The 22715-nt window shown below is 46.1% G+C and overlaps 1 protein-coding gene across 1 annotated transcript in view; it reads left to right on the top strand.

Annotated features, from left to right (window-relative positions):
* The window catches only part of LOC147717789 (complement factor B-like), a 321681-nt gene that overhangs the window by 64697 nt on the left and 234269 nt on the right, over positions 1-22715 (top strand). The window contains exon 4 of the mRNA XM_086924574.1: positions 6610-6783. Coding sequence (XP_086780700.1) covers positions 6610-6783 — 174 coding nt within the window. The remainder of the gene's footprint in view (positions 1-6609; positions 6784-22715) is intronic.

Below are 22715 nucleotides of genomic sequence, written 5' to 3'. Positions count from 1 at the left end.
ATTTTTATAAGACTATATGTATTTAATTAAAGTTACTTTTAAACTTAAAATATGTACATATATTTTTTATATGGTATATTATAAAATTATAAAAATTAATAGTTGAACTATACTAAATTGTTTACATTTAAAAAATAAATATAAAATACATAAAGATGTATTGCACGTAACATTTAAAGAACATTTAAATCATATTTTTTTTAAAATCTATGTGTCGAAAAAAGTTAAATATAGTCACAATCAATCACCATATCCAGTAGTCTTCCACCAGCACAGCAGCCGTACCAGAGCATCGAACAAAAAAACGATTCGCAACAAACGATGCGAGCACAGTAAGATGCAGGTAGTAGTTTTATTTCATCAAAATTGGTGCACAATGCCAATGCATTTCGGCTATCACCTTCAACTAGGCTACCCGCCCCCCTACACCATAGTGAATAATATACAGTCCTTCTACCATTACTCTGCTTTCTCTTTCACGAGCTAGACCACTACATTTGAAATCTTTTGGGCCGTCTTCTTATGCCATATTGGAAATGTCGTATATGTTTCCATTTAAATGTAAAAGTAATGCAACAGATGTAGAATAATATGTCTCCCAGGCTGATCGGTACTGCATCAAAGCAACCTTGTCAAATCTGGCCACAACAGAGGGGGCTTACTGCAAAATAATGGACATGGTTACTGATTCTCCGTTCTCCGTTCTTCCAGATTATATGCATTACACTGGGACCTTTGCCCACAGTGATCCTGATCAATTTTTATCACAACAACTTCGACACAAGAGATTGCAGAATCATAGACTCTTTGGGATCTGCTCTTGACAAAGTCACATGAACTATTCCAGGGGATTTTAATATACTGTGGGGCTAGGGGGGTGGGGATGAGGGGTAGGGGAGATGTTAACCCAAGGTTATGTGTTTCACTAGCAATAACATATGTGGATTGTGGGAGACAGACTCCCTGGATCCTTCACACTTTAAACACAGCCTGTGTGGCACTGCTTTAAACACTCTCTTGCTAAAATACAATCTAATGCTTACAGTTGACTTGTCGGGTGAGACTATAGATCGACACGTCTCATTACGGGGCGAAGCACTGGAAGCCTAATTGACTATATAGCAGCCTCAGTGGAAATAAGAACAACAATTCTTGATTATTTTATTTTACCCAGCAGAATGAGTGACACCAACACACAAGTTCTTTCTTTGCAACTGGAATTAACATCCAATGTAATTACGCAACTTGCACCTAGTGCAGCCCACTGTAAAAACCAGGGACTTGAACCTGGATGCAATAGAACAAGTTCTAGCAGTCTGAATAGTGAAACTAAGGTGAGCGCTGCTATGTGACATTTTGGATTGTGGAATCAAAGAAGTTACAATTATATCATGTCAATTGAATTTAAAGTGTGGCTAGCAGCAGGCAGTTAAGGAAATGAAATTTCTGTACTTACTGACTCACTTGAAAATGCATCGTGAAAGGCTGCCAAACACTCGGAAATAGACAAGCGAAATATGATCTGTGACACTTTTAAAGATATCAGGAAGTTAATTAAAGCGCACATGAGGTTACAAAGAGCTGATGTGAATGCTCTCCATGTTATAAAAAGACGTACATTGCGCAATAACTACACTCCACTACATTACTTGAAGCGTAAAAGGCCATTTAATTAGGACAAGGTACAAATCATTTGGACTTTATTAACAGTGCATAACTGCAAGAAAATACTTTTCCCATCCCATACCGACACATTCTCCGTTCAGCCTTCTCAAAACCATCTCATCTGTTTGACTCTTCCCCATTCACTCAGTGACCTCCTTCCTCTCCTATTCTCACCTTCACTTGCCCTCCAAGCATCCTCTGTTGGCTTTCCTTCATTGCTAATTGACTCCTGTATCCCGGCATCAGTCATCTGTGTACCGTTCCACCCCCCCCCCCCCCCCCCCCCAGGGGTGGATCCGCCCGATTGTGACTCCCCACCCCTCCAAAGTAGCGTAACGTCGCTACACTGCAACCTGCCCTAATCTGGCACGCTAAGACTGATCCAATCCCAAGCCCTCCACCTAACCTGTAGGGTGGTTGAGGGGACAAATTTTTCTTCTAATCCCCACATGTGGTGCTAAGGTATCAGGAAGAGCCGGATCATCCTCTCCTGACACCTTATATGCATTCCTAACTCCCGCCCCTTCCCCAATCATCTAAACCCTCCCACACCTAGTCCTTCCGGCCATCGCGCGAATATCCCCAGGGGAAGACTGGTCAGCGACCTTCACTTCCCCGTGGGCCGTCATTGCTAGAAACATGCAAAAACCAAAATTCTGTTTTAACATTACTTTTCTACAAGTGATTGCAGAGACGTGAATATTGGGAACTACACACACGAAAGAGAAAAGACTACAAAAGTGATTCTTTCATGTTTATGCAATTGGCTACACCTGTGGAAAGGGTTTAAAAGAAAAGGAAAAATCAGTGCATTTTATGGTTGACAAACGCTGTGTCTACAGCCGAAAACGCGTTCCAGTTTTTTATGCAGGTGCTGTTGGTGAATAAAGAAAGTGAACCCCAAGCTTCGAGTGCGGATTTTCTCTAGATGGAGGGAAGAATCTTTTGCATAAATATATATATATAGATACTTAAAAATATAGAAACACATTTAACATAACATTTAAATAAACACAAGAATGAATCTGTTGTACAAACACTTAAAATGCTACTATACAAGATTTAAGTTCTCAATATTTAATACGTCAATGTTATTGTATAAAAAGAAAAATCGATACATAACCTCGAAATAATTCACCTCACGATATTCTGGCTTCAATTTTTAGTACCATCAATATTCTGACTTAGATATTAAGGGTGCGCAGCGGAACTGATGATGAGAAACGTTGTAAGAAGTTACTCCCCTGTTGTTTTCAGGTTGTCCATGTACTCTGTAGCAGTAAGAGGGCGGTTTTAAATTGGTGTTGATTGGAATTGAGCGATTGATATATCTAATATGAATATCATACCCACTTTTGAAATTCCTATTGTCTTATCCGCCCAGCTGTTGACCGCCCCAATCATGGCCAACCCATTGGATCCATCAACTACGAGACCCAAGTTCAGCTCCATAGAGAGGCAGTGTGTAGAAGGCAGCGTGTGGAGGGAGTCAGAGCCCATGTGTTGACGTAAAGGCTTTCCTGAACATTAGAGAGCTCATGTTATTGTGTTTATCCTCATCTAGCCTCTTCTAGTTATCTAAACTCCAAGGTCTGCCTATAACATGCAAGGCTCAATCACATGAAGAGGCCCGATTGGAGTTGGCATGGAGCGATATCCTTGATTCCTGCAGAGCAGTGCCTATGAGTAGGTAGGCATGGTGAGAATTCATGCGGGATAAGTTTGCTTTCTGGAACGCTTGGGCAAGCTAGTGAAGGGTTACATATATTATTATGAAGTCATGGAAAGATTCTGCAGTGAAGCAGAAGCAAGGCTGTGATAGACCCCATGCGGGAAGCCAACATTCTTTCAATAGGATGCCGCTTCATAAACAGCAGAACACTAGTGATGAACAAGCGTTCATGTTGTCAGTGGTGGAGCTTTGCAAACTGAGAGCGTGCAGGAGCCTGATCATGCAATTGTTTAATGAGAAACAGTCTTGGGAACCAGCCCTGACAGTCTATGAGAAGGAAGACGGTATACAATGTGCAGCACATGATGGCAGTTGCCAGCTGATTGTGTAGTTAAGGCTTCACCGCATACATGTGGAGGTGGCTTAGTGTGGACCGTGGACACTGTGCTGCATCTCACAGCTGCCCTTTCTGGGCATCAGGGCAAAACTGAACTTATCTCAGATTTTGGTCTCTGTACACTAACTTGAAACAAGGTATCACAACTTAAGACTAAAAGGAGGTATTCAGTAATTTCTCGCCTGATATTCTGGCAGCTTATTGTTTTTTAATTATAATAAATGCATTCTAAACGTCTTCCGCAGGCTGCGCTTGGTTTCTTGAGTTGGCAACCATGAGGTCACACGTCTTTCCAAAGGACCTGGGGCCTCATTTATGAGGCCCTGCGTCAGTTTTGCGCTTCCAATGCATCACTTTTTGTGACGCATTAGCGGCGTAAAACATGCCTCCTGTTGCGCACTATTTACAAAGTGACGCATCTAAGCAGATGCGTCACTTTGTAAACCCCAGCGCTACATTATACCTGCGTCAGGTATAATGTATGCAGGGGGGGCATTCCCCCGCAAAAAGCCTCGTAGAAGTGATGCAGTGAAATCTATGAGATTTCACTGCGTCACTGCTAGGACGCCGTTGCGTCAAAATCTTGCGCCTGCCTCACAGCAGGCGTAAGACTGGCGCAGGCCCTTTCACATGGGGCTTGCCCCATGTGAAAGGACGCATTGCCCATTGTTGTCATATGCCTGTAGATGAAAGAGATTTTGAGCATTGTGTCTTCAGAACCAGATGGACCCGAAAACTTAAGAAGCAATGGTATTACCCTTCTTCATTGGAAAAAGCTGGCCTTCAGTTCTCTTCTAAAAAAGTGTATGTGGCTGCCATCGCAGGCATCACTTTACACCATGCCAGTGATAATGGATTTTCGAGATGGTCTGCGCTTAATCTTGTCGTTAGCAAGTTACTAGCCCCCTTTTAAAACCTATGCACATGGTAGACCTGCAACACATGGAAGTAGCTCTTCTTGTTGCAATAACATTGGTCAGAGGGGTGAGTGAGCTTCCATCTCCGTTTTCGGAGGAACTCCAACTGGATTTCCATTCAAATAAACTTTTCCTATGAAACCAACCTTCTTTTCTTACCAAAGTAATTTGAGACATTCACATAAATCAGATGACCTCACACGTGTGATTCTATCTGGGTCATTCCATTCTGGCCGTAAGTGCTTTCCATACTTTAGATGTTATAGGAGCTGTGGAATATTATTGGACAAAACCATATTTGACAACAATTATTCATAAATTATGGCACAGTCCACGTGGATTTGCCTTCAAGAAATTCAACTCTAGCTGGAGAGATTGTTTCTTGTCTAGTTGAACAAACATCTTCCAAGTGAGCCTGAGACTCATTCTGCTCGCATCAAAGCAGGTACAGCTGCTCTCATGTGGAATGTGCCTATTTCACATTTTTGTAGAGTAGCAATCTAGACATCCGTGAATACTTTTTCTAAGCATCAATGTGTGGACTCTGATTGTAGAACAGATGCCCTGGTAGGTCAAACCTCACGCACAATTTATTTTGTCTGTAATAGTTGTGTTCTCTTGTTCTTTGTCTTTGGAACCCTCCTCCAAGGTTGAACATGAGTTAGGTTTCTACTCTATTCTTTTGTTTATGGGTATCCCAGAGAATCTCATAAAAGAGTAGGAAAGGTTAGTTACCTGTAATCCTAGTTTCTGGAAAGGGGATTCTCTTTAAACCATGAATAAACCACCAGCCTCCCTGTTTGAAAAGACTTTTGTGAATACGCCAGGAAGATAGCAATTCTTTCACTATATTTTCTTCCAACCCAAGACCTCCCTGACCCTGTACTGCAGGATGGGAAGGCGGGTTGATTCTGAAGTTTCTTTAACGTTCTGAGTCCGATTGGTCTATTAGAGGCTAAATGTCCCTTTATTTTGGAGGTTTAAAAAGGTATAGTTCAAGGGTATTTTCCACCCAATATGTTTTATGTCAGTCAGGTCAATTGGATTTACTTTATAAAACCAGTAAAAGAGAGTATAAAATGTTGCATCTAAATGGTATGTTTTCGTAGTAAAACATTTCTTTAAAATTATGTTCCGATGAGCTGCATATGTGTGGAGATGGTCTACTGTTTATTGATTGCAAGAGAATAATCGTAACACAGAACTAGGATTACAGGATAAGTAACATTTTGTGATGTTTAGCATGAGAGCAACTTCCCTGCTCAAAACAATACACTCTTCAAAGGTATGCAGGTAAATGTATCCTACTGAAAGTCGGGACCACCTTGAAGGAGGGATAGAGAGGGTTTGCAGCTGAACTGTGCACAGCACTGCTCGGCCAACCCCTACTTCATAGGCCCTCCTTTGTGAATTAGGGACCATTTGCATTGCCATTATCAGAACACTATGAATCCGAATTCTGGACCAACTTTATCTGAAGTCTAGAACTGGTAGAATCTCTATATCAGGCCTTATAAGCTATGGCTCTATCTCAGGGATAGAGATGGTTATCAGTACTGTTTGGGAAATTCAAAGTGTAACAATTCGAGACACTGTGGCTTCAGGCTACAGGATAACACTGTCACTGTTCGCCACTCTGTATCCAATTTCATTAGCTTGAAAAGGCTATAGCCGGTGTGGGGTCCCGTGGCCTAATACGGTTAGATAACGGAACAGGGTTCTGCTGTCCTTTTGAAATTTAATTGTTTATATTTTACTACTGTTTAAATATTGTTCTAAAGAAATCATTCAAATGAGGAACTGGTGATAAGGAACCTTGTAAAAAGTATCTCCTCTGTACTTTTCAGGTTGCCCTTGTGTTCTGCTGCATTTAGAGGGGGAGTTTGAATTGAGTGATTGATATATCTGATATGCCTATGGTACACACTTTTGACATTCCTTGTGTCTTATCTGCGCAGCTGGTGAATGCCCCAACCCTGGCCAACCGATTGGATCCATCAAGTACGGGGCCCAATACAGGATCGAAGACAAAGTTTCCTATGAGTGTCGGAAAGAGCTCTCGATGTTCGGCTCCAAAGAGAGGGAGTGTCTAGAGGGCGGCGTGTGGAGCGGGTCTGCGCCCATATGTCGACGTAAGGGCATTGTCTCTTGTACCCTGCACTCTAGAGGGCTCATATTATTTGCTTTTTTCCTTATACAGCCTTTTCTATTTATGTAAATTCCAATGTTTTGACTATTACCAACAAGAGACTGGAACATGCAAAGGCCCGATTAGGAGTCAAGTGTAGGGATATTTCCGACACCTGCAAAGCAGCCATAGCAGTTAGTGGCCAGTCAAAGAACGGTGTTAGATGTGGGAGCCTTCGACTCACTCTGAGTCATGGTAATGTTTGTCCACTTTGGAAAGCAGTGGATGAACGTGCAAGGAACACAGAATGACAACATCTACAATGGGCTTCATTAGACTTTCTGAAACCTGTTGTGACTGCAGCTATTTCAGAAGCTTGTCTCTTCTGGTGATGGCACATGGTCCAGTGGCTACATTTCTCACCTAGAATGTGGGCTTAATCATGACATTCTGGGGAAATGAATGTGCATTGAGCAGTGCAATAAATACAAAGCATACCTGCACAGTGTCTTCATATTGTGTTGCCCGAACCTTACCCTACCAAATCCTGGTTTTTTTAAACCACCTGTGCCTCATTTGGTTATCAGATAAAATATCGGCATCAAAAATACTGCCGAAAAATATTGAGAACACAAATATAAACTTTATACACTTTGGGGACTTATGCCCACATGCATCAAACTCCCGTTTTGCGTTTCCAAATTTGCGATTTTTACCGAATCGCAAATATGGATTCGCAAAACGGGATGCATCATAGAAAGTGCTTAATATTTCCGATTCGGTAAAAATCGCAATTTTTACCGAATTGCAAATATTATGCGAATTCAAAATTGCGAATTCGCTATTCCCATTGATTCCTATGGGCCAAAAGGCCCATAGGAATCAATGGAAATTGCGAATTCGCAATTTTGAATTCGCAAATGTTGATGCATTCCATGGGTGCAGGGGGGGCGTCCAAAGGACCCTCCCTGCACCCCTGAAATGTATTTTCCTAAGTGACATGTGTGTCTGTAACATGACATTGTTTAAAATGTAAATTAGAACATTTTAAACATTTTTCGCAAATTACCACGAGGTTCAACCTTGTGGTAATTTGCACTTGCAAACATTGTATTCGCAATTTGTTTTCAGAATGATGCATTGCATTTAAGGAATCGCAAATTTGCGATTCCCTAAATGCAATCGCATTCTGGAAAGTCGCAATATTAGCGATTTTCATAAAAAAATAATGATGCATTCCAAAAAGCATTTTTGGAATCGCAAACGGCCGATTTTAAGGAACCGCACCGTTTGCGACTCCAAAAATGCTTGATGCATGTGGGCATTAGTCCGCCCGCCATCCTATCGGTCTTTGGGACCGCCCGCCATAAGGACGGGGATCCCGTGAGGGGCATTAGGATGCGCCCGCCACCGTGGGGGGCATTAGTATCCGCCCGCCACTGTGGCAGGCGCATCCTGCATGTTTAGCATTGTGGCGGGCGGGGCTCTCAGCACCGCCCGCCACAATGCTAAACATGAACTAATGCATTTGCATTAACAAAGCGGCAGGCACCGTGCGGTGCCTGCCGCTTTGTTAATGCAAATGCAGGGGGGTACCACAGGTACCTCCCCTGTGCACCCCACACTTCTCCTTCACTCTGGGGGCTCGCAGGGGGCCCCCGAAGTAAAGACCGCATGCCTTTCTGTGGTGGCCTGGGCCATCCTAATATGGCTGGCGGTGTCAAATGGGGCGGAAAAGCGGCGGACGGTCTTTCCGTCCGCCGCGGTCACCCCCGCCATAGTAATGGCGGGGGGGCATTTAGCGGAGGATGGCGGGCGGATTGCCCTCACCAGGCCGGCGGTGGCTACCGCCATCCTGGCGGGGGCAATCCGTCCGCCATCCTAATGGGCCCCTTTGTATGTAAAGTATAACATTTGACAACCAAAATATAGAGAACTATAATATCGTTAGAAATGTGTGAATCTATTTTTAACTATTGTAAACTAAATCAAGATACATTAAATTAAAAAATATTACATACAAAAATATAATTATAATATAATAACTATTGAAAAAATGTATAACTTACTAACATAAAATAAATGTATATACCTTAAAAGAATTGCAAAAAATAATAACATAGTATTTTACAAATAAGCATAAACATGTGCAAATTAAAAAAATAGATTGAAAATACTTCCCATCAGAAAACATAACGATACCCATTATTTAAAAATATAATAGAACTATAAAATATAATTGTTAAACAGTAAATTAAACGTAACATAATTAATTGATATCCAAACAATTAAAACAATCAAATAATTAGCACAATAATCCAGTGCGTCACATTACAATATTGTCAAAATTATCTATAAAATAACTCAAACTTATTTACTTAATCAATTATCTACTTAACAAATTAAAACATGTAAAACCGTTTCATAATTAATTAAAAATAAACATGCAAACAATTTTTCACTCTATTATCCTCCAAACTCATACTGCCCAAAAATAAAATTCACATAAAATTAAAACACTTAAAATGTCTCACCAAATAAAAACAAAAATGACACTAAAAATAATTAAACATACTTGACAATTACACCTTATATTATAAAAAGTAATGACACATCTAAATAATTACAAAAAAATATATAATGGAGAACTACATGTAAAACAATGATATAAAAGATTTTAAAATTATATTTATACCTTCCTATATTCTGTCCGAAGATATGTTTGACATCACAAAATTTTTGACATGACGTTTGTGTTTCACAATATGTTGTACATGATATTTTGTCAAAATACTGCTCCAACCTGGACGTACAGCCCCTTAAGTGCAAAATGCTCTTTATAACTGCTCCTTTCCCATAGGTCCGGGCTATACAAAATATCTCTATTAAACAAGCACTGGCAATGCCAATATGTTTGGCCATAAGTGAAAGTATCTCTTCAGCCACTGGTGAGTTTATACACTAAATACCTCATCATACACACATGCCCTCACTTATGTTTGGCCACACAGATCCTTACATTCACCCACGTGCTCCTCCACAATGAAGCACACACGAAAACTAAAAAAGCAAGACAAATTAAATGACTAAAAGTAGAAAAAAAAGGAAACATGACGTCATATAAATGTGGCATGGCTTGTCTTTGAAATAAAAAATAAGTAAAAAATCAAACACAGATGAGGGGGCAGCCATGATCCAAGATGGATGCATATTGCTTCGAAACATGGCAATTATCTTGAAACTGTTAAACAATTATAAACTATTTAAATACGTTTCGTAGATGATTGCCATTTTTGAAGCACTGGCTGTGGGTAGTAAAGCTGTCTGTGATAAAATGAGCAGCGATATAGAGACCTCTTTGGTGAATTGTAGAGCACTTCAAAAATAAAAAAAGAGAAGAAAAAAAGGTGAGCTATCAAAGAGGAAAATGGAAAACCTAAGGATGCCCCGATGCCCAGGGATCTGAAGTCCACTTAGTTTCAGGCACATGTGCACATGCGATCAAACAACTTTCCATTACTCAGAGGACTATAGAGACAATGGGTGAAGTGGACTTACTAAATGCCCCATGCTATATGCCGTCATAGGCGAAAACAGAAGGTGAATGATGCTCGAACAGACCAATGGCTGAGGAGAGCTGACCCAAAATTCTTTTGTGTATGTAAATGTTTGTTTGTTTTTTATTTTATTATAAAAGCTAAATGGCCTGTCTAGATCTAAAATAGCTTTACCAATAAGTACAAAATAATTCTACCAAAATTGCATATATGTACAAAATTACCAATGGAAAAATTACAAATATAAACGAAACTACCAGTAGCAAAACTGAACACAATCAATCAAACTGGATTTCTAAAGGGCTGCTAATCACCGCAAGGGTATCCAGGCTGTGAGGGCCAATCTGCACGGGTGGAATCAGTTGAACAACCAGGTCTTGAGTGCGTTTCTGAATTCTTGAAGCGAGGGTGAGGAATGGAGGTGGAGGGGGAGACCGTTCCATGACTTCGTGGCAAGTTAAGAGTAGGAGCGTCCACCACTGTTGCTTCGGTGGATGTGGGGCATGTGAGCGAGGGAGAGGGAAGCAGAGCTCAGGTGTCAGGTGTCAGGTGAGTTGGTGGAAGCTCAGGCAGTGGTTGCTGTATGCCGGTCCTTGATTGTGCAGGGCTTTGTAGGCGTGGATCAGCATCTTGAGGGGGTGGAGAGGGGGTGATGGTGGTGTGTTTGTGGAGGTCGAGGATGAGTCTGGCCTATAAGTTCTATATGGGCTGCAGTCTCTTCATAAGGTGAGTGGTGAGTCATGCGAGAGCGCGCTGCCATAATCAAAGCTGCTGGTGATGAGGGCTTGCTTGATCTAGTGCTGATGGGGAGCCATTTGAAGATCTTTCCGAGCATGCAAAGCGTGAAGAAGTAGGCGAAGGAAACTGCGTTGACCTGGTTTTTCATGGTGAGTTTGCTGTCCAGGATGATGCAGAGGTTCCTGGTGTGGTTTGGAGGAGTGGGTGAGGGTACTAACTCAGTGGATCACCAGGAGTCCACTGGGAGGTGTCGTTCCCTAAAATCAGTGGTTCTGTTTTGTCTATGTTGAGTTTGAGGCAGTTGCTTAGCATCAAGTCAGCAACACTGGTCAAGCACAGTCGGAAGTTGACTCTCATGGTAGAGAGAGGATGAGCTGGGTTTAGTCTATGTAGTATAGGATGTTCAGTCCATGGGTTCTGACGATGTTGATGTTCTTGGGTTCCGGGGAGAAAGGAGGCAGGGTTCTTCCTGTAAGGAAGTATACGATCCATTTGAGGACGTCTTTCTGGATTCTGATATGATGGAGCCTGTTGATCAGGGTGTGATGGGACATGGTGTAAAAGGCCGATGAAAGATCGAGGAGGATCAGGGCAGCCGTTTTTACCCAGTCTAGGAGGGCCCTGATTTCATCAGTGGGTTCGATCATGATGGTTTCGATATTGTGGTTTGTGTGGAATCCGAATTGGGATGGGTCCAGCAGATCGTTTTTCTCCTGGTATTTTGTGAGTTGGGGGTTGATGGTGAAAACTTTTCCAGGAAAGAGGAGCAGCAAAATGGGCTGTTAGTTTTTGAGCTTGTTGCTGGTCGGCGGATGGTTTCTTGAGGAGGGTTTTGACTTCAGTGTGTTTCCAATCTTCAGGGAAGATGGTCGAGGTGATGGATATGTTGAAGATGGCAGCGAGTTTGTTACTGAAAGTCCTGTTTCCGAGGTTGAACATGTGATGTGGACAGAGGTCCATGGGTGCACCTTAGTGAATAGAGTGCATGATGGTGGTGGTGCTTTGAGTTGTGAACTGGTTCCAGGTGGTCGGAGTTTGATCCGTGGGAGCAAGGAGGCTGAGGATGTCAGAGGCGGCAAGTTAAGTAGTATTTGTAGATGGTGAAAATCTTGTTGTGGAAGAAGTCCGCCAGGGTGTCGCATATTTCTTGGAGAGGGGTGATGATGTTTTTGGGTGTCCTTGATAATTGGAATGGATGGAAATCGATTTATTAAGCGCGATTGCTGCCCGGAGGCGTCCAAGCGCTAGGGGTAAGAATCGGAGGGACAATGACGTGACACATTAAAGCTCGGAGGCTTGGGAGAATAATAAAGTCTTCAGTTTTTTGCGGAATGACAGCAGGTCCGAGTTGGAACGGAGTGAGAGGGGGAGGGTGTTCCAAAGTTTAGCGGTATTCAATGAGAACAGCCTACCCCCGGATCTAGCTCTCTTCACTCGAGGAACCACTGCCAGGAGAGCCTCGGAGGAGCGGAGATTCCTGTTTGGGTGGTAAGGAATGACAAGCTTGCTGTTAATAGCAGGTCCTGTTTTCCAAAATGCCCGGTGTGCGATGCACAGCGCCTTGAATGACACTCTGTGTTTAACTGGCAGCCAGTGAAGACTTTTCAATGCCGGTCTGGCTGACTGGGTTCGTGGAATCTTTAACAGGGTGCGTGCTGCGCAGTTCTGCACTATCTGGAGTTTCCGGAGAGTCATCTCGGGGGCCCCTACGTATAGAGCATTGTTTGAATCGAGGCGGGACTGGATGAGGCCTTGGATTGCCACTTTTTTTGCTTCTAGAGGTAGCAGTGGAAGGACCTTCCTTAGCGTTTTGAGAATACCGAAGCAAGTGGCGGACAGCTTAGTCGCCTGGGTGGAAAAGGACATCTTGCTGTCCAGCCACACTCCTAGGCTCTTAACGCTTTCCTTGGGGGTGGGAGGAGTGCCCAGGGCTTGGGGCCACAAGGAGATAAAAGATGTTGGTGAAGCTGGGCCTAGGAGCATAAGCTCTGTTTTATCTCCATTTAATTTGAGGGAGGAGCTGGTCATCCACTCCTTGATGTCCTCTAGGCTGCTCAGCAGGCCTCCTTGGGGGTGACTGATGTTTTCTTGAGCCAATGACACCACTAACTGAGTGTCGTCGGCGTACGACACAATTTTGATGCCGTACGGTTCGACGATTCCAGCCAGTGGTTTCATGTAGACATTGAATAACACAGGGCTCAAAGAGGAGCCCTGTGGTACTCCGCAGCTGAGGGGTTTGCTGGTTGATATTGTGTCACCATCGAAGATCTGAAAAGATCTGTCGGACAGGAAGGAGCCGAACCACCTTAGAGCGTCGCCAGAGACTCCGATGTCCCGGAGACGGTTCAGCAGGGTGGCATAGCTGACCGTATCGAAGGCGGCGCTTAGATCAAGGAGGATCACTGCCACTGATCCTCCCTGATCTAGAACCCTTCGAGATTCCTCGGCGACCGCTAATAAGGCAGTTTCGGTGCCATGTTTTGGTCTGAAACCTGTCTGGGATGTATCCAGTAAGGAGTGGTTTTCAATAAACTGGACCAGTTGGATGTTTATATATTTTTCCAACACCTTGCCAGCCCAAGGGAGAAGAGAGATGGGACGATAGTTGGAATAATCGTCAGGGTTCAAATTTGGTTTCTTCAGCAGCGCCCGCACCATGGCTTGTTTCCATGCTGTAGGAACAACACATGAGGCTATGGATGTGTTAAGGAGTTCTAGGATAACAGGCAGGGTGGCTTCATGTGCTTGCATCAAAACTTCTGGTGGGGCTGGGTCGCGTGGGGAACCCGATTTGACTTGTCGTGCCATTTTACCAAGGGTGTCGAGGTCCAAGGGAGGGAAGTGCTCGAGGGTTGGCTGGACAAGGGGGGGGAGTGTTCTAGGAGAGGATGGGTAAGCTATCTCAGGAGCTGTGAGTCCTGTTTGAAAGGTAGAGTAAATTTTCAGGACTTTATTGTGAAAAAAGTCAGCAAGCTCGTTGCATTGATCTTGGGTTTTAATCGGAGGGGGGGCAGTGGTGACATTTGAGCAGTTTTTTATTATCTGGAAGATTTCCCTGGGCTTTGATTTGGCCTCAAGGATTTTGTCAGAATAGAAAGTTGCTTTCGCTGTTCTGATCCCATCTCTGTAAGTTTTTAATGCCTCTTTATAAGCGTCTTTTTTTTCCGGAAGAAAATCCATACGCCAGGCTCTCTCTCGTTGCCTGCAGCAGCGTTTTAGTTCTCTTAAACGGTCAGAGAACCAGGGCGCTGATCTCTGCATTCTTTTAGATGAGGATCTCTGGAGAGGGAGGATCTTGTCTAGTGAGTTGGTGATCCAGCTAACATAATTTTCGTTTGCTGCACTAGGGTCTGAGCAGGGAGGCGGGTGGGTAGTGTCCAGGCTAAGCCGCCAGGATTCCCACTGGAGTTTTGACCAGTTTCTCCTGAGTGTTGTCCGGGGGGGTAGCTGAGGGATCTTATGGGTTGACCAGGAAAATGGTATCAGAAAATGATCCGACCATGGGAGGGGGATAGGAGGGTCGACCGTCAGCTCGCTGCAGCTGCTGAAGATTGGATCAAGCAGGTTGCCTTTCTCGTGAGTTGGGGCTGTGACTAGCTGGGACAGCTGCAGAGCTCCCAGGTCATCTATCAGCTCCTTGGCGATATTATCTGAGGGGGAGTTGAGATGGATATTCAGATCTCCTAAGACTGTGTAATTAGCCACGGATAGGGCTCGTTTAGCAATGATCTCCGGGAGCGACCTATGAAACAGTTTTAATGGGTCAGGAGGACGGTAGATCAAGGTGCCCGAGAAGGAGGTATTGGCATTGAACTCTATGCAGAATTCTATGCTCTCGCATTCGGGAATACTTTCTGTTGTGGTGCGGCAACGGTACTGGTCTTTGAATATGATAGCCAGGCCGCCGCCTCTCCCTACTGGTCTGTCCGATCTAGCGATGTGGTATCCACTTGGTAGAGCTGCGACTATGTCTGGGTCAGAATGGGTGGAAAGCCAGGTCTCTGTTAGAAAGATAACATCTGGCTTGCGCTCCTCTAGCAATATGGACATTTGGGTGCTATGCTTAGGTAATGATCGACAGTTTAGTGCCAGCATGCAATATTTCAATGTCGAGGGGCCTGCTAAGGCCTTACGGAAGGAGTGTTTACAATCAGGGCAGCAGGAAGGAAGGGATGTGGCTGCGAAAGTACGGGTGCATAAGGCAGTAGTTCTGCTTCCTATGGACCGTAGAGCAGTGGGACTGTAGGTCCTAGCCGGAGGAGCGAGAGAGGCAGGGAGGGTGGCCCCTGGTCCCGTCTGGTCGCGGACGGGCGCAGACGGGCTTGCCTTAGGCGCTCCCGCTGCGCTCGTCCGCTGCGCTTCCGGTGGCAACACATGATATAGCTGAAGAAGGGGGTGTGTCCTGCAGTGTGGGCGTGTCCCAAGGTCTCGCCTGAATGGCGTCTGTGTGGACGATGCAGCCGGCGCTAAGGAGCGTTCACAGCTGTTTAAAGGTGGGCTTTAGGAAGGTTTTACTTTAGAGAAAGTACACAGAAATTCAACAATTTTTTAAAAATCGGCGTTTAAAAGGCTCCCGGCGTGTGCCTGCGGAGTCCGTTCGATTCTGTGGCGGCGCTCTAATTGGCGCGTTTTTATCTGATTCCTAGGCCAGGGGGCGTGTCCGCCAGTGTGGGCGTGTCCCAAGGTCTCGCCTGAATGGCGTCTGTGTGGACGATGCAGCCGGCGCTAAGGAGCGTTCACAGCTGTTTAAAGGTGGGCTTTAGGAAGGTTTTACTTTAGAGAAAGTACACAGAAATTCAACAATTTTTTAAAAATCGGCGTTTAAAAGGCTCCCGGCGTGTGCCTGCGGAGTCCGTTCGATTCTGTGGCGGCGCTCTAATTGGCGCGTTTTTATCTGATTCCTAGGCCAGGGGGCGTGTCCTGCAGTGTGGGCGTGTCCCAAGGTCTCGCCTGAATGGCGTCTGTGTGGACGATGCAGCCGGCGCTAAGGAGCGTTCACAGCTGTTTAAAGGTGGGCTTTAGGAAGGTTTTACTTTAGAGAAAGTACACAGAAATTCAACAATTTTTTACAAATCGGCGTTTAAAAGGCTCCCGGCGTGTGCCTGCGGAGTCCGTTCGATTCTGTGGCGGCGCTCTAATTGGCGCGTTTTTATCTGATTCCTAGGCCAGGGGGCGTGTCCGCCAGTGTGGGCGTGTCCCAAGGTCTCGCCTGAATGGCGTCTGTGTGGACGATGCAGCCGGCGCTAAGGAGCGTTCACAGCTGTTTAAAGGTGGGCTTTAGGAAGGTTTTACTTTAGAGAAAGTACACAGAAATTCAACAATTTTTTAAAAATCGGCGTTTAAAAGGCTCCCGGCGTGTGCCTGCGGAGTCCGTTCGATTCTGTGGCGGCGCTCTAATTGGCGCGTTTTTATCTGATTCCTAGGCCAGGGGGCGTGTCCGCCAGTGTGGGCGTGTCCCAAGGTCTCGCCTGAATGGCGTCTGTGTGGACGATGCAGCCGGCGCTAAGGAGCGTTCACAGCTGTTTAAAGGTGGGCTTTAGGAAGGTTTTAGTTTAGAGAAAGTACACAGAAATTCAACAATTTTTTAAAAATCGGCGTTTAAAAGGCTCCCGGCGTGTGCCTGCGGAGTCCGTTCGATTCTGTGGCGGCGCTCTAATTGGCGCGTTTTTATCTGATTCCTAGGCCAGGGGGCGTGTCCTGCAGTGTGGGCGTGTCCCAAGGTCTCGCCTGAATGGCGTCTGTGTGGACGATGCAGCCGGCGCTAAGGAGCGTTCACAGCTGTTTAAAGGTGGGCTTTAGGAAGGTTTTACTTTAGAGAAAGTACACAGAAATTCAACAATTTTTTAAAAATCGGCGTTTAAAAGGCTCCCGGCGTGTGCCTGCGGAGTCCGTTCGATTCTGTGGCGGCGCTCTAATTGGCGCGTTTTTATCTGATTCCTAGGCCAGGGGGCGTGTCCGCCAGTGTGGGCGTGTCCCAAGGTCTCGCCTGAATGGCGTCTGTGTGGACGATGCAGCCGGCGCTAAGGAGCGTTCACAGCTGTTTAAAGGTGGGCTTTAGGAAGGTTTTACTTTAGAGAAAGTACACAGAAATTCAACAATTTTTTAAAAATCGGCGTTTAAAAGGCTCCCGGCGTGTGCCTGCGGAGTCCGTTCGATTCTGTGGCGGCGCTCTAATTGGCGCGTTTTTATCTGATTCCTAGGCCAGGGGGCGTGTCCTGCAGTGTGGGCGTGTCCCAAGGTCTCGCCTGAATGGCGTCTGTGTGGACGATGCAGCCGGCGCTAAGGAGCGTTCACAGCTGTTTAAAGGTGGGCTTTAGGAAGGTTTTACTTTAGAGAAAGTACACAGAAATTCAACAATTTTTTACAAATCGGCGTTTAAAAGGCTCCCGGCGTGTGCCTGCGGAGTCCGTTCGATTCTGTGGCGGCGCTCTAATTGGCGCGTTTTTATCTGATTCCTAGGCCAGGGGGCGTGTCTTGCAGTGTGGGCGTGTCCCAAGGTCTCGCCTGAATGGCGTCTGTGTGGACGATGCAGCCGGCGCTAAGGAGCGTTCACAGCTGTTTAAAGGTGGGCTTTAGGAAGGTTTTACTTTAGAGAAAGTACACAGAAATTCAACAATTTTTTAAAAATCGGCGTTTAAAAGGCTCCCGGCGTGTGCCTGCGGAGTCCGTTCGATTCTGTGGCGGCGCTCTAATTGGCGCGTTTTTATCTGATTCCTAGGCCAGGGGGCGTGTCCTGCAGTGTGGGCGTGTCCCAAGGTCTCGCCTGAATGGCGTCTGTGTGGACGATGCAGCCGGCGCTAAGGAGCGTTCACAGCTGTTTAAAGGTGGGCTTTAGGAAGGTTTTAGTTTAGAGAAAGTACACAGAAATTCAACAATTTTTTAAAAATCGGCGTTTAAAAGGCTCCCGGCGTGTGCCTGCGGAGTCCGTTCGATTCTGTGGCGGCGCTCTAATTGGCGCGTTTTTATCTGATTCCTAGGCCAGGGGGCGTGTCCTGCAGTGTGGGCGTGTCCCAAGGTCTCGCCTGAATGGCGTCTGTGTGGACGATGCAGCCGGCGCTAAGGAGCGTTCACAGCTGTTTAAAGGTGGGCTTTAGGAAGGTTTTACTTTAGAGAAAGTACACAGAAATTCAACAATTTTTTAAAAATCGGCGTTTAAAAGGCTCCCGGCGTGTGCCTGCGGAGTCCGTTCGATTCTGTGGCGGCGCTCTAATTGGCGCGTTTTTATCTGATTCCTAGGCCAGGGGGCGTGTCCTGCAGTGTGGGCGTGTCCCAAGGTCTCGCCTGAATGGCGTCTGTGTGGACGATGCAGCCGGCGCTAAGGAGCGTTCACAGCTGTTTAAAGGTGGGCTTTAGGAAGGTTTTACTTTAGAGAAAGTACACAGAAATTCAACAATTTTTTAAAAATTGGCATTTAAAAGGCTCCCGGCGTGTGCCTGCGGAGTCTGTTCGATTCTGTGGCGGCGCTCTAATTGGCGCGTTTTTATCTGATTCCTAGGCCAGGGGCGTGTCCTGCAGTGTGGGCATGTCCCAAGGTCTCGCCTGAATGGCGTCTGTGTGGACGATGCAGCCGGCGCTAAGGAGCGTTCACAGCTGTTTAAAGGTGGGCTTTAGGAAGGTTTTACTTTAGAGAAAGTACACAGAAATTCAACAATTTTTTAAAAATCGGCGTTTAAAAGGCTCCCGGCGTGTGCCTGCGGAGTCCGTTCGATTCTGTGGCGGCGCTCTAATTGGCGCGTTTTTATCTGATTCCTAGGCCAGGGGGCGGGTCCTGCAGTGTGGGCGTGTCCCAAGGTCTCGCCTGAATGGCGTCTGTGTGGACGATGCAGCCGGCGCTAAGGAGCGTTCACAGCTGTTTAAAGGTGGGCTTTAGGAAGGTTTTACTTTAGAGAAAGTACACAGAAATTCAACAATTTTTTAAAAATCGGCGTTTAAAAGGCTCCGGGCGTGTGCCTGCGGAGTCCGTTCGATTCAATTCTGAAGAGTTCTTTGCTGTGGTTGGAGCTGGCTTTGATGTGGTCAGTTAGAGCATTTTTTTGGTCTCTGTAGTGGTTGAACGATGTCTTGAAGATGGTGCGTTCTTTGGGTTCCTTGCTGGTGCATCATTTCCTTTCTAGTTGCTTGCATTTGCGTTTTGTAGTTCTCAGGTCCGGGATGTACCAGCTGGCATGTTTGGTGGTTCTCTTGATTTTAGAGGGTTTGATGGGGACGACTCTGTCGGTGCATTCAATGATCCAGGCAGTGAAGTTCTTGACAGTCTGTTCAAGGTTTGTTGTGCTGTTCAGGAGAGAGGTTTTGAGGGCATTGTGCCATTGCCTTTCGGATACTTTGTTCTGCTGCAGTGTGAGGTGCTGGGCAGCTTGGGGGCTGTGCCGCAGGGCGTGGTGATAGTGAAGTAGACAACGGGATGGTCCTTCCAGGTGAGTTTTGTGACATGACTGTACTTGACACTGCAGCTGGCTGTGAAAATGGGGTTCATTGTGTGTCCAGCGCTGTGTGTGGGGTCAGTGACTAGTTGGGTGAGGCCGATGTTGTTCATGCTTTTGAGGACGTTGGCTGTGTTGGCATTGTTTGGGTCACAGAAGTAAATGTTGTAGCCTCCGATGTAGTGTTTGGTGTTGATGGCTTGTGGTGCAATGAACTCAGGGATAGCATTGCAGAAGCCGGTGTACAGTCCTGGAGGTCTGTAGACAAAAGTACCTCTGATGGGGGTTTTGCTGTCTATTTTGAGCTGGAAGTTGAGGTGTTCCATGATCGGGTTAGTGTCATCTGTGGTGGTGGTATAATGAATGTTTTTTTGTGGATGATGATTTCCTCTCCGTGTTTGTTGATGTGGTCTCCGGTGTGCTATTTTTTATCTGTTGGGCGTGGGTGTGGCGATGTCGGCATGGTCGCAGAGTTGAGCCAGATCTTGGTGAGGAAGACAGCATTGAGGGTGAGGGAGGTGATGGTGTCCCAGATCTCGGTGATGTATTTGCAGAGTGATCGGGCATTGAGCAGGAAGCAGTGAGTCATCCTGGCGACGTCGTGGAAGGCATGGTGGTGGTGGTAGCTTGTGCAGGTACTCCGGTGTTGCGGGAGAAGACGCAGTGGGGGCATGAGAAAGGTCCTACTGTTGGGTGTGAAGAAGTGCAACAGCAGTTGTTGCGCAGTCTGGGGTCCAAAGCTGTGTGCTCAGACCCGGTGTAGCTGTGAATGATACGCGATCTAGGGTTCCTGGAGCTGGGTGCAGTCCAGGCGCCGTCAGTGTGCCAGTGGCTTGCCCACTGTGTGCGTCCATTGTGCGGCTGCGCCTTAGCCTACATTAGGTAGGTCCAGGGAAGGGGAAGGGTTAGCAGAGGCAGGAAGCAGGAGGGAGAACAAACGGCAGCTACGACTGGAAAAGCAGGTGGGCGGCAGGGCAGAAAAGGCAGCAGAAAGGTGATAAAACAAAAATTACTAATGAACACAACAGAGCGACGTTAGCACAGTAATGGCAACAGAAGGCAGGTCACAACAAGAGCCACCTCTCCGCCTGCCTTCATTTACGGCGCTGTACAGGCCCCGACCTCTGGGGCCCTGATCTGAGGTCAACCTTTCTTTGACTGGTTGTGAGCCTGTCGTCGCGGATTTGCCTTCGGCATTTGTATGGCTTATGCGCTACTTTGACCGCATCCGGATGCCTTTATTCAAATTTCCTTTTACTCTTTCTTTGTCTAATTTGCACTTTACTGGAATTGTGTCACAGCTTGTACCCTAACTCATTTATCTATACCCGTTGCCTGCCATTTTAACATAGGTATTGCTAGTTTTTAATATATTTTGCATTTAAACTTAATCGTGTCCCGCTCTTTCTGGGTTATTGTCTCTCCATGCCCGAATGGTTCTGCCTCTTCCTGATTCTATTTTATTATCCCATTTCGGTTTGCTTCACCCTGCCCCTTCTTTTCTCTGATCTCCCTTTTATTTTTCACATCTCACCCCCCCTCTCATCCCAGTTGTGTGATCCCCCCACCGGGTCTTCCACTTTGTCACCCTCTCCTCCCCTTTTGTGTTAACTCTAAATTAGGTGGCTAACTCTGATTTTCCCTCCGTACTCCAACCCCTCTCTTTCTCAACCCACGGCAATTCATAACTCTTGCCCCAGCTTTGAGCGTAATTTCTCTCACTCTGACTTTTCTCACCCCTGCCCTCTCGCCTCCTCCATCTTGCACCCCACTAACTCTCTTACACGCTCATACGATCATCCTAGCTGTCTTACTATGCCTCCCTACAATCACACCATCACTCCACCCGACACTTTAATCACCAGGTTTGGCTTCAACTCTTGGACCATCCTTTACCCTCCCAACCTCACTAGAAATGCCAAGAAGAACCTGAAACATAAACTCTTAATTCATCACCAAGAAACCCTATTTGTAGATAATTACCTAAGCCTTACATCCATTGTTAAAACCAACTACATCTTCTACTCTAAGCGCCCCTCTAAATGGAAAAGTATCTTCCTCCGCCACTTACCCATAAAGAAATCTACCAAAATCCCATATGGCCTGCAGCTATCCACCACTCCACCCCCACATTCGCTGGAGAATATGACATCCCCATCTTTAAATCTGGAAATATCCTCATTCAAGGCTCTGAAAACCACCTCACCATCTTCGAACACCACTTCAACCACCTTTACGATCTACTATCCTCACCCTCTCATTCCTCCTCAGCCGCGCAAACACACAAAGTCCTCACAATGACACTGCTCCTAACTCCAGCCCCACCTCCCCCTGAATCCTCTGATATCTTCGAAGTCTCCCAACCCCAGTCCTTGCATCTCACCGCTACCACTACACCCGCTCCTTCGCTTGACTCCTTCCCATCTTATCTGACCTCCACCCTTTCCATCCCCTCTGACACTCTCTCACCCATCCCTAACATCTTCCCTCGTACCCCTCTTTCCTCTTTTCCCTGCTGTCCGATCCCTCTTCTCGTTTCCCCTCCACCCTATCCTCCCCAGACCCCCTCACACCCAACCCCAACCTCGCCCCTCCTTCCCCTGTTTCCTCCTCTCCCCCTCTTTCTGATGCCCTTGAACACACTGAATCCCTTCACTCCTTATCCCTTACCGCGCCACGATATTCTCCTATTCCACCCTATCTCCCCCTCTCGTCCTCACACAGCATACATCAGACCTCTGAGTCAATGGACTCTCACACAGCCAGCCTTCATCAGGTCAGAATCGGGATCACACCTCTCATCCCGCCTCCTGGGTTCCCCTCTCCCACCGCCTATCCCTCTCTCCCCGGACAATTTGGAACTAGTCTCCATCCCCACGGCTCCCCTTTCATCCTTATCGCCCCCCTTCGTAACTCAATTGCTTCTTAAGATTGAACTCCACCTCTCTATCTTATCATTGGAACTCTCATCCCTCAGGAAAGACTTGATCACCCTCCATGATACTAAACCTTCCAACCATCCCATCCCCATCGGCGACACTCTTCCCAAATTTTCTCTTTCTCACTCTCCTCAAAGAGGTACCTCTCCTCATGACATCCTCTACGATAGTCTGCTTCGTAACTGCCTTCCCATCCCTCCCCTTACGCCTACCCACACTTCTTCCCTGGACCTAGGGGTCCCAAATTATTCCTACCCCCCAACCCTTTAACTGGTG

Source organism: Lissotriton vulgaris, chromosome 5 (genome assembly GCF_964263255.1).
Source record: "Lissotriton vulgaris chromosome 5, aLisVul1.2, whole genome shotgun sequence".
Lineage (NCBI taxonomy): Eukaryota > Metazoa > Chordata > Amphibia > Caudata > Salamandridae > Lissotriton > Lissotriton vulgaris.
The sequence above is the reverse complement of the archived record's forward strand: the minus strand, read 5'-3'. Positions and strand labels throughout refer to the sequence as shown.